The 12,957-nt window shown below is 42.7% G+C and overlaps 1 protein-coding gene across 1 annotated transcript in view; it reads right to left on the bottom strand.

Annotated features, from left to right (window-relative positions):
• LOC143784163 (caspase-8-like) overlaps positions 1–12,957 on the bottom strand; it is a 92,210-nt gene that overhangs the window by 21,703 nt on the left and 57,550 nt on the right. The window contains exons 6-8 of the mRNA XM_077272046.1: positions 11,429–11,450; positions 7,739–7,801; positions 2,092–2,156 (exon numbers count right to left, since the gene is read on the bottom strand). Coding sequence (XP_077128161.1) covers positions 2,092–2,156; positions 7,739–7,801; positions 11,429–11,450 — 150 coding nt within the window. The remainder of the gene's footprint in view (positions 1–2,091; positions 2,157–7,738; positions 7,802–11,428; positions 11,451–12,957) is intronic.

Genomic DNA, 12,957 nt, shown 5'->3' with positions numbered 1-12,957 from the left:
CTTTTGTGAAAAGGGGTATGAATTACTGCAATCTCCAGCTCTGTCTGACCCTTTGTATTACCCCAGCTAACATACCATGATATGTTTGAAATTTTTTTGCTAGGAACAACTTAAATAGGTTGTCTCATGTTGTTAAAGGGAATTGTCACCAGATGTTTCCTACCTCATCTAAGAGCAGCATGATGTACGCGCAGATATCCTGATTCCAGAGATGTGTCACTTAATGGGTTGCTTGCTGCAGTTTTGATAAAATCACTGTTTTATCTCCTGCTCATATACCAGTTCTCTTAATGCTAAGCTGTGTATAACCCCGCCCACACCACTGATTGACAGCTTTCTGTGTACACTGTGCATAGGCAGAAAGCTGCAAATCATTGGAGGGGGCCAGGTTATACAGTGCTCAGGAATATGGAGGACTACATAGAAGCAGGATTACTAGTCCTCTACCGATAAAATCACTGTTTTATCAGCAGGAGATTATCAAAACTACTGCAAGCCACACAGTACGTGACACGTATTGATGGAATCATGGTCTCTTTCTCTCCATTATACTGCTCTCAAATTAATATTATTATACACCATTGGTCCTCAAAATATAACACCACCAATTTGTATTGGGGGCCCACTCCCAAATTCTTAGTTTATCGCAACATCCCAGGTATAGATACCACCAAAGGATAACAGAGTGAACACAAATAGAAATTCTAAAAATCAATTTTTTTATTAAATTGCCAATATTAAAAACATAAAGTAAATATTAATAAGAAGAGTGCAGAACAAACAAAGAGGGATATCAGACCCAAAAATAGAAAAAAATACAACCATGATGCAGAGGTCAAAGTGGAGGAGGGGGTGGATGTGGACGTGTTGGTGTACGTGGAAGAAGGTGAGGGAGTCAACACTTTTTTTTTTTACATCTCTGCTTTTTCTGTGATTTTCATCCTAAATGTCTATTTTTTCTTTATATGGTTTACTTAAAGAGTTCACAACATTCCCTCTCAATCGAACTGCTTTTATTTTTTTTTTTACCCCTTTCCATTCTGATGACACCTTGTTTGAGACTCCTTAGTGCAAGCTGGGACATTCAACATGGAGTCATGAGGGTATTTAGACTGCGGTCACTACCACAGCTTCTTTCCCCACCCTGAAACGAAACGTCATAAGTGATGCCTATTTCAGGGTGGGCCAGTCCCTGTTATTCTGATCATGCCATGGTTATCAATTCTGACATATGATCAGTACAAGCTCGCTTCTTAAGGGTATGTGCACACATAGAATGGTCATCTGCGGATTGATTTACTGCGGTTTGTGTGCGGATTTCACTGCGGTTTTCTATTGCAGCAGGTGTAAAACCGCTGCGGAATCCGCAGAAAGAATTGACATGCTGCGGAATGTAAACCGCTGCGTTTCTGCAGCATGGGCACAGCGTTTTCTGTTTCCCTTAGGTTTACATTGTAATGTAAACTCATGGGAAACTGCTGCGGACCCACAGCTGCTGAAACGCTGCGGATCCGCAGCAAAGTCCGCATCGTGTGCACATAGCCTAACAGTGCAATATTCTTCTCAGTGCTCACTCGCCGATTCTAATTAGAACTGTCAATCCAGCAATAGAGCGCACTTGCACATTGCAAGAGAGAACGTGGCGAGCGGAGACCAAACTTGCTCCCGAAAGTGACATCACTACAGAAAGTAAGAGAGCATGAACTTTAGTGCCACCTATTGGATGTAGCATTCCTAAAAGTCAATATTGACCCTTTAATGATCTCACTTATACTACTTGTCAGAGGACTCTCAACTAGCCACATAATGTCTTCTGCTTTGCACTGATGAGGGGCAAACACCCCAAAACACAAATCTGCAAATTTAAGCTCTGGTTTGGCTTTTTATCCCAAGTCATATGGTAAGGCTCGTTAAAGGGCGATATTGAATTTTAAGATTGCTACACCAAAGAGGTGGCACTAGAGTTCAAGTCCTCTTCCTCTCTGAAGAGGCTATTTGCATGTTTAAATTCTCAGTGGAGCATTATATGGCCTATAAGTCTCCTTAAGCCAGCTTGGAACTCTTGATAAGTATGTTATAGGTTATACTAACTTCTTGGTATGGATCTTCGTTAAGACTGAGCTCAGACAGTGCTCCTGTATTTTCAGCCATGAGACCTGAAAAAAATAAGAATGTTAAAACTGAAACTAAGATCTGTAATCAGAGTCAGATATGTCAGTTTTGGTTTCTATATACACAGATCTGAACCACCTCTTGTGTATAAAGGGTTAGGAAGAACTGAAAGTGCTTTCTCATCCAGGCCCAGTGAACATGTTAAAAAAAGGAATATAAAAGCAACAACATAAAAATTAAGCTCCATGTGTCGCAGAATGAAGAGGCAAACATTATTTAAATATTGCAATGAAAAAAGGGTTAGGGCCCTTAATAGTACATGTACGAGAAAAGAAAAAAATGTGCTAGGTCAGGAAGGAGGGGGAAATGGCCCAGTCATCAATGAGTTAATAAACATCACATGTAACACAACATATACACAAAACCAAACAATTTATTACTAATGATGAGCGAATATACTCATTACTTGAGATTTACCAAGCACGCTCGGGGGTCCTCAAAGTATTTTTTAGTGCTCGGAGATTTAGTTTTTCTTGCCGCATCTGAATGATTTACATCTGTTAGCCAGCATAAGTATATGTGGGGATTCCCTAGCAACCAGACAACCCCCACATGTACTTATGCTGACTAACAGATGTTAATCATTCAGATGCAGCAATATAAACTAAATCTCCGAGCACTAAAAAATACTCGGAGGACACCCGAGCATGCTCGAGAAATCTTGAGTAAAGAGTATATTCGCTCATCACTATTTATTACTCATTTTTATTTCTCTCTTTCAGCAACAAATTATCCAGAACTTTTTGCAGGAGATAGTTACTACTTAAGGCTATGTGCACACGATGCAAATTTGTAGTGTTTCTCTGTGTGTGGGCGGAGAATATGTGTGTGTGTCTCTGTGTGTGGGAGAATATGTGCATGTGACTGTGTGGGCGGAGAATATGTGCATGTCTCTGTGTGTGGGAGAATATGTGCATGTGACTGTGTGGGCGGAGAATATGTGCATGTCTCTGTGTGTGGGCGGAGAATATGTGCGTGTGTCTGTGTGTGGGTGCACAATATGTGCATGTGTGTGGGCAGAGAATACGTGCGTGTCTCTGTGTGTGGGCGAAGAATACGTGCGTGTCTCTGTGTGTGGGCGGACAATATGTGCGTGTGTCTGTGTGTGGGAGGAGAGTACTGTAGGTGCGTGTGTCCGTCTATGGGCGGAGAATATGTGCGTGTGTCCGTCTCCATCAGTGTGTCTCCGTCTGTGTGTACCCATGCCATGTGTTGTACCCAGGCGTCGTCTGATGGGACTACTACTCCCATCCGGCTACATCTTTTGTCACATATGACAGAGACAGCATGAGCCAATGATGGGAGAATAGTCTAATCATCCGGCGCCTGAATTCAATCAAAACATTTATATAATTACATACATATTTACATACACAATACCTACTCACCGATTGACTAATCCCAGACGCCCATGTTTCCTGCAAACAATCAAAAATAATTAACTAACATATACTCCCTGTCCGCTCTAGTATATAGTATTATATGTTGGTTTATTATTTTTTGATTGTTTGCAGGTGACGAGGACGTCGGGGATTAGGCGTTCAGTAAGTATGGTAAAATTTAGATTCAATAAAGGGGTCTGTGTGATTATTTCAAATAAAGGACTTTATTCTGGGTGTGTTTATTTACCATACAACTATAGGATTAGTAATGGAGAGGTGTCTTATAGACACCTCTCCATTACTAACCTGTGGGCTGGATGTCACCTAACAATACAAAGATGACATCAACCCCACAAATATGAACCTCACTTGCCACCGCTACAGGGCAGAGTGGGAAGAGCGAGGTTAAGTGCCAGAATTGGCACATCTATAAGATGTTCCATTTCTGGGGTGGCTGAGAGCTGATGTTTTTAGCCTGGCGGTTGCCAGTATACATGGCCCCTTCCAAGATTATTAATATCAGTCCATAGCTGTCTGTCTAGCCTTTTCTGGTTCGATTTTATAGGGGGACCCCATGTCTATTTTTTTCTCGGGTTCCCCTGTAAAGTAGTCAATAAAGGCTAAGCAAACAGCTGTGAGCAGATATTAATAGCCTGGGAACCTTTATGGCTATTTGCTCCTTCCCAGAATATTAACATCAGTCCTCAGCTTTCCCTATGGTTATTAAAATTATGCGGGAGCCCACGGAAATTTTTTTTTTTTATATATAAAAAATAAACAGATATTGCATTTCATGCAGATTTCTGAGGGTATGTTCTCACGGTCAGTAAACGCTGCGGGTTGGACGCTGCGTACATCCGCAGTGACCAACCCGCAGTGGCCAGATGTTACAGCATAGTGGATGGGATTTCAATAAATCCCATGTCCATTATGCATGCAGCGGCACCCGTGGCTTTCCTGCGGAGACGGACATGCAGCGCGTCTTTCCAGACCGCAGCATGTCTAGTTATCTTGCGGAGACGCTAGAGAAATTTCACCCATACAATGTATAGGGCGCGGTGATTCCACACTGTTCAATGAACACATACGGAATCACCTGAAGTTCAAAAGCTGGCAGTGCTTTGTACGGAGCAGACATGTGCTGCGTCCAAAGAGCTGCCAATTAGCGACTGAGGGGACGTTTCCATAGTTGCTGTTTTGTTACAGCATACGTAGATTAATCATGCTAATGCTCCTATATAGGCTGTTGAGTGTGTGTGTGTGTGTGTGTGTGTGTGTGTGTGTGTGTGTGTGTGTGTGTCTTTAATTTTAATGAGGGTATCTGGCTGAAGAGGTTGAATAAGGAAAAGACACAATTCTTTTTTTTTTTTTTAATAATACAGGTGTAAAAGGGTCTACCGTGCTGGAGTACCTCTTTCAGTACCACCCCGTGTTTCAGGAGGTCCACTCTGCTTTGGCTGGAGTCTGAATGAAGGACGCTGGCTGGAATTGCTTGGTTACATGGGCGCATATAAAAGATCACAACTTCTCCACGTATTTCCAGTGTGACAACACTTTACTCACAGGACACAGAATATATCACACAGATACAGAGGGCGGGCCAATTGAAAAGCGGCAGGCCAGACAAACATTACAATAGCCGCAGGTGGCCGGAGCCTGCCGATATTTACTGTGGGAATTACAAAGGTGGGGGAGGTCAGAAGGGGGATATCTTGTCCCCTCTGCCCAGGGGTGCAGCCTGTGGGCTGATGCATTAGGGATATGCATCTCACATGGAAACTATTATACATACATATAACTGCACAACATATTCTGGGTGCTGGGGGGTTCCGTAACAACAGGGGTAGGACAAAATAATGGAAACACCTAACGTTTTGGCATCATAATCTTCGAACAGGTTATAAACATATAAACCATAACAGATGGTAATGTTTTGTAGTTGATTATTTGTGTTATGTGATATGTGTATGTAAATTAACTGTTTGCTTTGCATAATTGTAAGAACATTGATGAGAACCTGATACCAATGGCAGACCTCACGGATTTTCAAAGAGGCCAAATTGTTGGTGCTCGTATGGCAGGCGCTAGTGTAACAGAAAGTGCCCGAATGCTTGGCGTGTCAAGAGGTACTGTCTCCAAAGTAATGACTGCATTTGAAAGAGAAGGAAAAACATCCGCAGCAAAGCACAGGTCCGGCCGAAAGTCAAAGTTGACTGAGAGAGACCGTTGGACTCTAAAGCGAATTGTGAGAGAGGATCACAAGACCACGGCTCCGCAAATCACTGCTTAGCTCAATGAACACCTACAGAACCCAGCTTCCAAGAAAACTGTTCATCAGAAGCTGCACAAATCTGGATTCCACGGAAGAGCTGCAATTAGAAAACTGCTGCTCTCAATGACACATGTTTCCAAGCGTTTAGAGTGGTGTAGAAACCTCCAGAATTGGTCCCTCGAGCAGTGGAAACATGTGATATTCTCAGACGAATCATCATTTACCCTATTTCCGACCTCCGGCCGAGTGTACGTTTGGAGACAGACGAAAGAAGCATTCCATCCAGACTGCCTTCTCCCAACCGTAAAACATGGTGGAGGTTCTGTGATGATCTGGGGTGCTATTTCATGGGGATCCGCCAGGCCAATGATATCCCTTCATGGAAGAATTAACAGCCGAGATTATTTAGGCATTTTGGGCGACCAAGTGCATCCAATGGTTCAAGCACTGTTCCTGGAGGGGAACGCCATCTTTCAGGATGATGATGCACCAATTCATATAGCTAGAATCGTTAAAGCATGGCACGAGGAACATTCTAATTAAGTTGAACATCTCATCTGGCCCCCACAATCCCCAGACCTCAATATTATTGAGCATTTATGGTTGATTTTAGAGATTCAAGTTAGACATCGATTTCTGCCGCCATCGTCGCTCAAAGAACTGGAGGGTGTTTTAACTGAAGAATGGGCTAAAATTCCTTTGGAAACAATTCACACCTTGTATGAATCCGTACCTCGGAGAATGGAGGCTGTAATCGCCGCAAAAGGTGTGGACCTACACCATATTAAACTAACTTTTGTTGATGTTTCCATTATTTTGTCCAACCCCTGTATATCTTTATTTAGCTTACAAAAACGCATACAAAACCGCATGAAAAAGCACATCAAAAACCACATCAAAAACGCATAAAAATGCACGGATTTTCCACTGCATTTTTCTGCCAAGAGATGCAGAAACCTTGCAGAAATTTTCTGCAAGCAAATCTGCAACGTGCGCACATAGCCTAAAAGAGTACCCATCATTTGCCACTAATATGTTATTGTTTTACCTGGTCCAAATGCCACTGTTCTCCTAAAGCTGGTGTTGTATTGTAACATACCTGCACCTCACCATTCCTGACATATGGACCACTTTTTTCTGTATGTAAATCTAGTCTTGTTAGTCAAGGGTGTGTGATTCTCAGCTCTTCTGTATGGGAATTTTCATGAGGAAGAAACAAGGGGCAAAACACAATGTCAGGATTCATGAGAAGAGCAGCCTTAAGGTTATGTGCACACGTTGCATTTTTTTCACTTTTTTTCCCTGCGTTATTTCGCTGTGAAAACGCTTAAAAATGCTTACTAAACGAATCCCATTATTTTTAATGGAATTCTGCATTGTTGTGCCCATGCTGTGTTTTTTTTCCGCAAAAAAAACAAATTGTGGAAAAAAACGCAGCATGTTCATTAATTTTGCGGAATTTCAGCGATTTTGCTGCTATCTTAATTGTATTGGGAGGCTCTGGAAAAAAATGCGCAAAAAACGCGAGCGGATTTCCTGCTAAAGGAGTCCGGTTTTGATAAGGAAAATTCTGCAAACATTCTGCAACGTGGGCACATAGCCTTATAGCAGATAAAAACACATTCATGGCTAGTGAGTGACAGATTCTCTAACATCCTTATTGCTTCTCCTATTGCTTGAATATAATCTTTTACTGCTTGAAAGTCAATGAGGATCCTGAATGGTGTAAAATTATTCTAGTCACATTTTAAGTTAGAAAAATTTGAAATATACCCAACACTAGATAAACTAATTGTTATGTACCAGTGAGTTTTTTTTCCTTCTTTTAGTCTATATATGCTTTGTTATTACTGTGAAGAAATATGCAAGTACAGGAAAAGTATTGAATTTGCATAGGAAATACATGCATTACCTTTTTCACTGGCTGCTTCTGATATATGTTGAACATGTTCTTGTATACTCTCCATGCCTCTACCTAAAATTAAAATTGTGTGAGTATAGTACAAATGTAGCCAACGTTTTATTACTAGGTTCAGATTAAACCACAGTTGAGACTTTTGTCAGATGTACTGTATACAAAACAAGACATCCAGTTATACTGTACAGTACCCATGGGCTTCTAATAAGCAAACACATCAAAGTGGGTCCTCCTAACATATGTTTGGCTGATTTACACCTGGATACCTTTACAGGGAATCTGTCAGCACAAAATGAATGTCAAACCTAAGCAAGTAGTTATGTGGAAAGGCTCATTAAAGGGAATCTGTCACATCATATTTCGTATATAAACTGCGGCCACCGGCATCAGGGGCTTATCTACAGCATTCTGTAATGCTGTAGATAAGCCCCCGATGTAACCTGAAAAATAAGGAAAACAAGTTAGATTATACTCACCCAGGGGCGGTTCCGGGGCCTCCCAACTTCATATGATAACGTCCTCTTCTTTGCTTCCTGCCGCGGCTCCGGCGCAGGTGTACTTTATCTGCCCTGTTGAAGGCAGCGTAAAGTACTGCAGTGCGCAGGCACTGGGCCTCTCTGACCTTTCCTGGCGCCTGCGCACTGCAGTACTTTGCTATAAACTAAGACTATAAACAAGGATGAATGACCTCGGGGAGATCAAAACATCCCACACCGCGGAGACACCATCACGTGTTTCTCAACGCAGTGATCCAGAACACTGCCCCCATCCCTAAAGGGAAATATGCAAATGCATGTAGAAAAGCCACGGAGACACCATCACGTGTTTCTCAACGCAAGCAATGAATAGCCAGGTCTTTCACCGGGAAGGAACAACCACGGGAAGGGCAGCATCCAATAAAGGAAAACCACCTATGCCAAAACATGGTATCCATCCACAGACAGCTGTTTCGGGGTATTTGTCCCTCATCAGTGTGGAGTAAGAAAATGTTCAAAGCTTTATGCTTGTTCATCAGGTTATTTTGCAACCACTGCACGATTATTCCTGGAAACATGCATTCCAGATTTTCATGCATTGCAAATGCACCAACACCAATATTGATTATACAGCCTAAGTAGTGAAAATAGACAGTCTCGGAAACAAGAAATGGGGGAACTTATGCGTGACAACATCTGTATATCGTGCCTCCTGATGATCACTGGTGGTGAAATGCATTGAGGTTTAGATGAGTCTACCTGGATAAGTACCCCATTTCTTGTTTCCCAGACTATTTGCACTGCTTAGGCTGTATAATCAATATTGGTGTTGGTGCATCTCTCGGTCCTTGTCTTTGATGGCCTGACGAATTAGGTTTTTACGCCATGTTCTCTATTAGAGGGGGCCTTTTTTGATCTGTTATATATTGCGGTTATCACTTTTTATGGCATGTATGGGTTTTGCATCATAGACCTATATTCCTGTGGATATACAGGACTTTTCCCATAGTCTAGCTGACTTTAGTTCTGGTTCCTGGACGTTATTTACTTATATCTACAGGGTCTTCGAGGGATAGCCAACGAGGAGCAGGGGCGCCGTATCCACTGACAAGTAGGGTGCCAATCTCCACTGGCTAGGCAGTAGTCCAGTGATTAGGGTACAGTCTTGGGTCATCTACACGCAATAACCTATCCATGTGGTCAGTCCATGCTTTTTACAATTTGTCTTTGCTGCTACTAGTATCATTGCTTCAAGACCTTTTCACTTATCAGTTAGTCAATTGGTGTCTTATCTAGGATGGTTTGTGTGAGTGTTGTAATCATTTGTCTAAAGGTACCTTCACACTAAACAATATCGCTAGCGATCCGTGACGTTGCAGCGTCCTGGATAGCGATATCGTTTAGTTTGACACGCAGCAGCGATCAGGATCCTGCTGTGATATCGCTGGTCGTTGAACAAAGTTCAGAACTTTATTTGGTCGTCAGACCGGCGTGTATCGTCGTGTTTGACACCAAAAGCAACGATACCAGCGATGTTTTACACTGGTAACCAGGGTAAACATCGGGTTACTAAGCGCAGGGCCGCACTTAGTAACCCGATGTTTACCCTGGTTACCAGTGTAAAATGTAAAAAAAACAAACAGTACATACTCACCTTCGCGTCCCCCGGCGTCCGCTTCCCACACTGACTGAGCGCCGTAAAGTGAAAGTGAAAGTACAGCACAGCGGTGATGTCACCGCTCTGCTGTTAGGGCCGGCGCTCAGTTAATGCAGGAAGCGGACGCCGGGGGACGCGAATGTAAGTATGTACTGTTTGTTTTTTTTACATTTTACGCTGGTAACCAGGGTAAACATCGGGTTACTAAGCGCGGCCCTGCGCTTAGTAACCCGATGTTTACCCTGGTTACCCGGTGACCTCGGCATCGTTGGTCGCTGGAGAGCGGTCTGTGTGACAGCTCTCCAGCGATCAAACAGCGACGCTGCAGCGATCGGCATCGTTGTCGCTATCGCTGCAGCGTCGCTTAATGTGAAGGTACCTTAATCCTTTGTAGGGCAGCAAGGAACAGCCGCCGGTTGTGTGGGGGCGTCAATCACGCTATCAAAGGGTGCCAACCTCCGCTGGCAGACAGGCAACAGGATAGATATTACATTTATAGGGTCACCTAGTTTGCACCCATTGCACCCTTTGTTTTTTGTCTGTGTGTGTCCCTGATTGATGTTAGTCTTTTTAATCGCTGAATAAAAGTTAATTTTTTATCATTTACCTATTTCTGGGGTTCCATATGTTAGCCATTTTTAACATTGAAATAGGTTGGAGAAACACTGCAATTTTTTTTCATAAGAGAAAAATCCGTGATGAAACACTGAGTTTACAAGCATTTGTGGGGTTTTGAAATTTTAAATGAAGAAATACAGAAATAAAGAATAGTACGTTTTTTTTTACAGAAGAAAATACTGAGAAAGAATTTTTTTGGTGTAAACTAAAATACTGACCAAACATTGATGAAAGTCAGATGGTTTTTGCGCACCAGAAAAATCATGACGTGTGAACAAGACCTAAGACTGAATACAACAAACTGTTGTTTTCCAAAGCTGCATAAAACTGACATTTTTCATCAGTGTGCTGGATCCAATTTCCATATGTTTTGTTTCGTGTCTGTTCACCATACACGTCATCTGTTTTCTAATACGCAAAAAAAGAAAAAATGAGGTTTGTGAAAGGGAAACTGTCAAGGATAATGTTGTTAATATGTAGAAGATATAGGGTTAGTCTACAGGTTAATAGCGTTAGGAAGGTGCACAGCTGCTGTACTGAAAGTGTGGCATCCGGGAGAAAATGAACCTTATTCCTCCAGGGAGCCACCGGCTTTCAGTCATACAGGCGTGTCAGAGCAGTACGTGATGCACTGCAAAGCTGGCTGTCAGTCAACGTTCCAGGGCCTGTTTATAGCCGCAGCGAGTGGTGACTGTAGCCGTGGCTGTAAGCCTCTGTGGTGACTCCCAGGAGGAATAAAGTGCATTTTCTTTTATTTTCAGTATTGCTGATGGGCATCTTCCTAAGACTATTAGCTTGCTGATTAACTCTATATTTGCAAGTTAGCAGTGTTAACCGACCTGATGGATCGATTCCCTTTGAGCTTCTTTTAGCAAACAATCAGTGGAAAATGGAGACATAAAAATCCCAATTAAACGTTTACCAAAGACTCACCTTCAACTTCATCTTGATGATCCTGTATTAAAGAAAAACATATAATAAAGTAGCTTTATAAAAAAGGACAAACTGTGCAATTTACATTATGTTAAGATATATTTAACTTTTTTTTTTTAAATTCTGTTCAGCATGGAATACTCTGAAATTCTGGAAATCACTTCATTTGGGGAGTAGTCTTAAGTCATTCAGTCCTATAAAGAGAACCTGTCACCACTCCTGAGTCCTGACATGTGTTTTAGTAAATATTTTATTTCTCATCACACAACTATTTGTTATGCCGTCCCCCGTTGTTCCTCCTAGAAATCTATAAATGGGTGTTAACGTTCCCTTTTTTTAAAGGCGCGTCTCTACAAAGTCTGAGGCTGCCACCAGTGATCAGACAGCATGACAGTATATAGCAATCCGGCAGTGAAAACCATAGAGGTCTGCTGGAGACCTCTGGTTGTCATGCCAACCCATCGGTGACCCGCGATCAAGTGACGGGGTCACCGATGGGCAGGATTTCTGGCGCGCTTGCCGGAAGTGCGAGTTAAATACCGCTGTCAGAAATTGACAGTGCCATTTAACTAGTTAACAGCCGCAATTGAACCTTTTTTCCCCACTTCGACTGTTCATGGGACTCGTCATCTGTACATATCAGCTATCATGTGCCCAAAAAGTTGCGGGCTCAGCGCCGGAGCCCGCACCAAACAGGGGGGAGTCCGACATCAGTGTACTATTACGCCCGATGTCGGAAAGGGGCATTTTCATCTCCAAGATCCTATCCCAAGATGTAATAGGTGTAATAATAATGATATTAGCAAATAAATTCAATTAGAAATGTAGTATAGTTCTTCAGATTCGCTATGTCCCTTACCATGTGCACTGCATTGCAGTAGCTTAGGCATTCATTGTTATGACCACTCATATAGTGACAGTTAACTATTAGTGGTTATGACCACTTACTTACTTATATCCTGAACTTCACCAGCTGTGAAGTGAGTCTGTGCAGAGCAGGCTGTCAGAGTGTTGGGAAGTAATTACTGCGCTGCCAGTGTACTGGGCGATGACTGCCAATGCTCCCTGTACTGCGCTGATGATGGGAAGTAAACAGCTACAGGAACTAAATATGTTTATTTTCTCACTATAACCTCTGCCCAGTAAGGCCGGGTTCACGTTGCGTTAACAGCAGCCCGTTCAACACATACGTTAACTGACTGCTGTTAACGCAAGTGCCGGTATGGCAGCGCGCTAGCGCAGATAGAGCATCTGCTTGCTCTATCTGTGCTAGCGGTGACGGACCCGGAAACGCTGCAGCCCGCGTCTCGGGGTCCATCACTCAATGACAGCACATCGCTAGCGCACGCCCATTGTGGGCGATGAGTCCGACATTGGACTCAATGGCGGCGTTAATGGACTGCGTTACACCGCGTTATGCCGCTGTGTAACGTAGTCCGTCTAACGGACGGGTTTAAGGCAATGTGAACCCAGCCTCGGGCAGCCATGAGGAATTTTAACACTATTTATGTGAAGATTAACCACATGAC

This window comes from Ranitomeya variabilis, chromosome 7 (assembly GCF_051348905.1).
Source record: "Ranitomeya variabilis isolate aRanVar5 chromosome 7, aRanVar5.hap1, whole genome shotgun sequence".
NCBI lineage: Eukaryota > Metazoa > Chordata > Amphibia > Anura > Dendrobatidae > Ranitomeya > Ranitomeya variabilis.
This window is presented reverse-complemented; position numbering and strand designations above follow the sequence as displayed.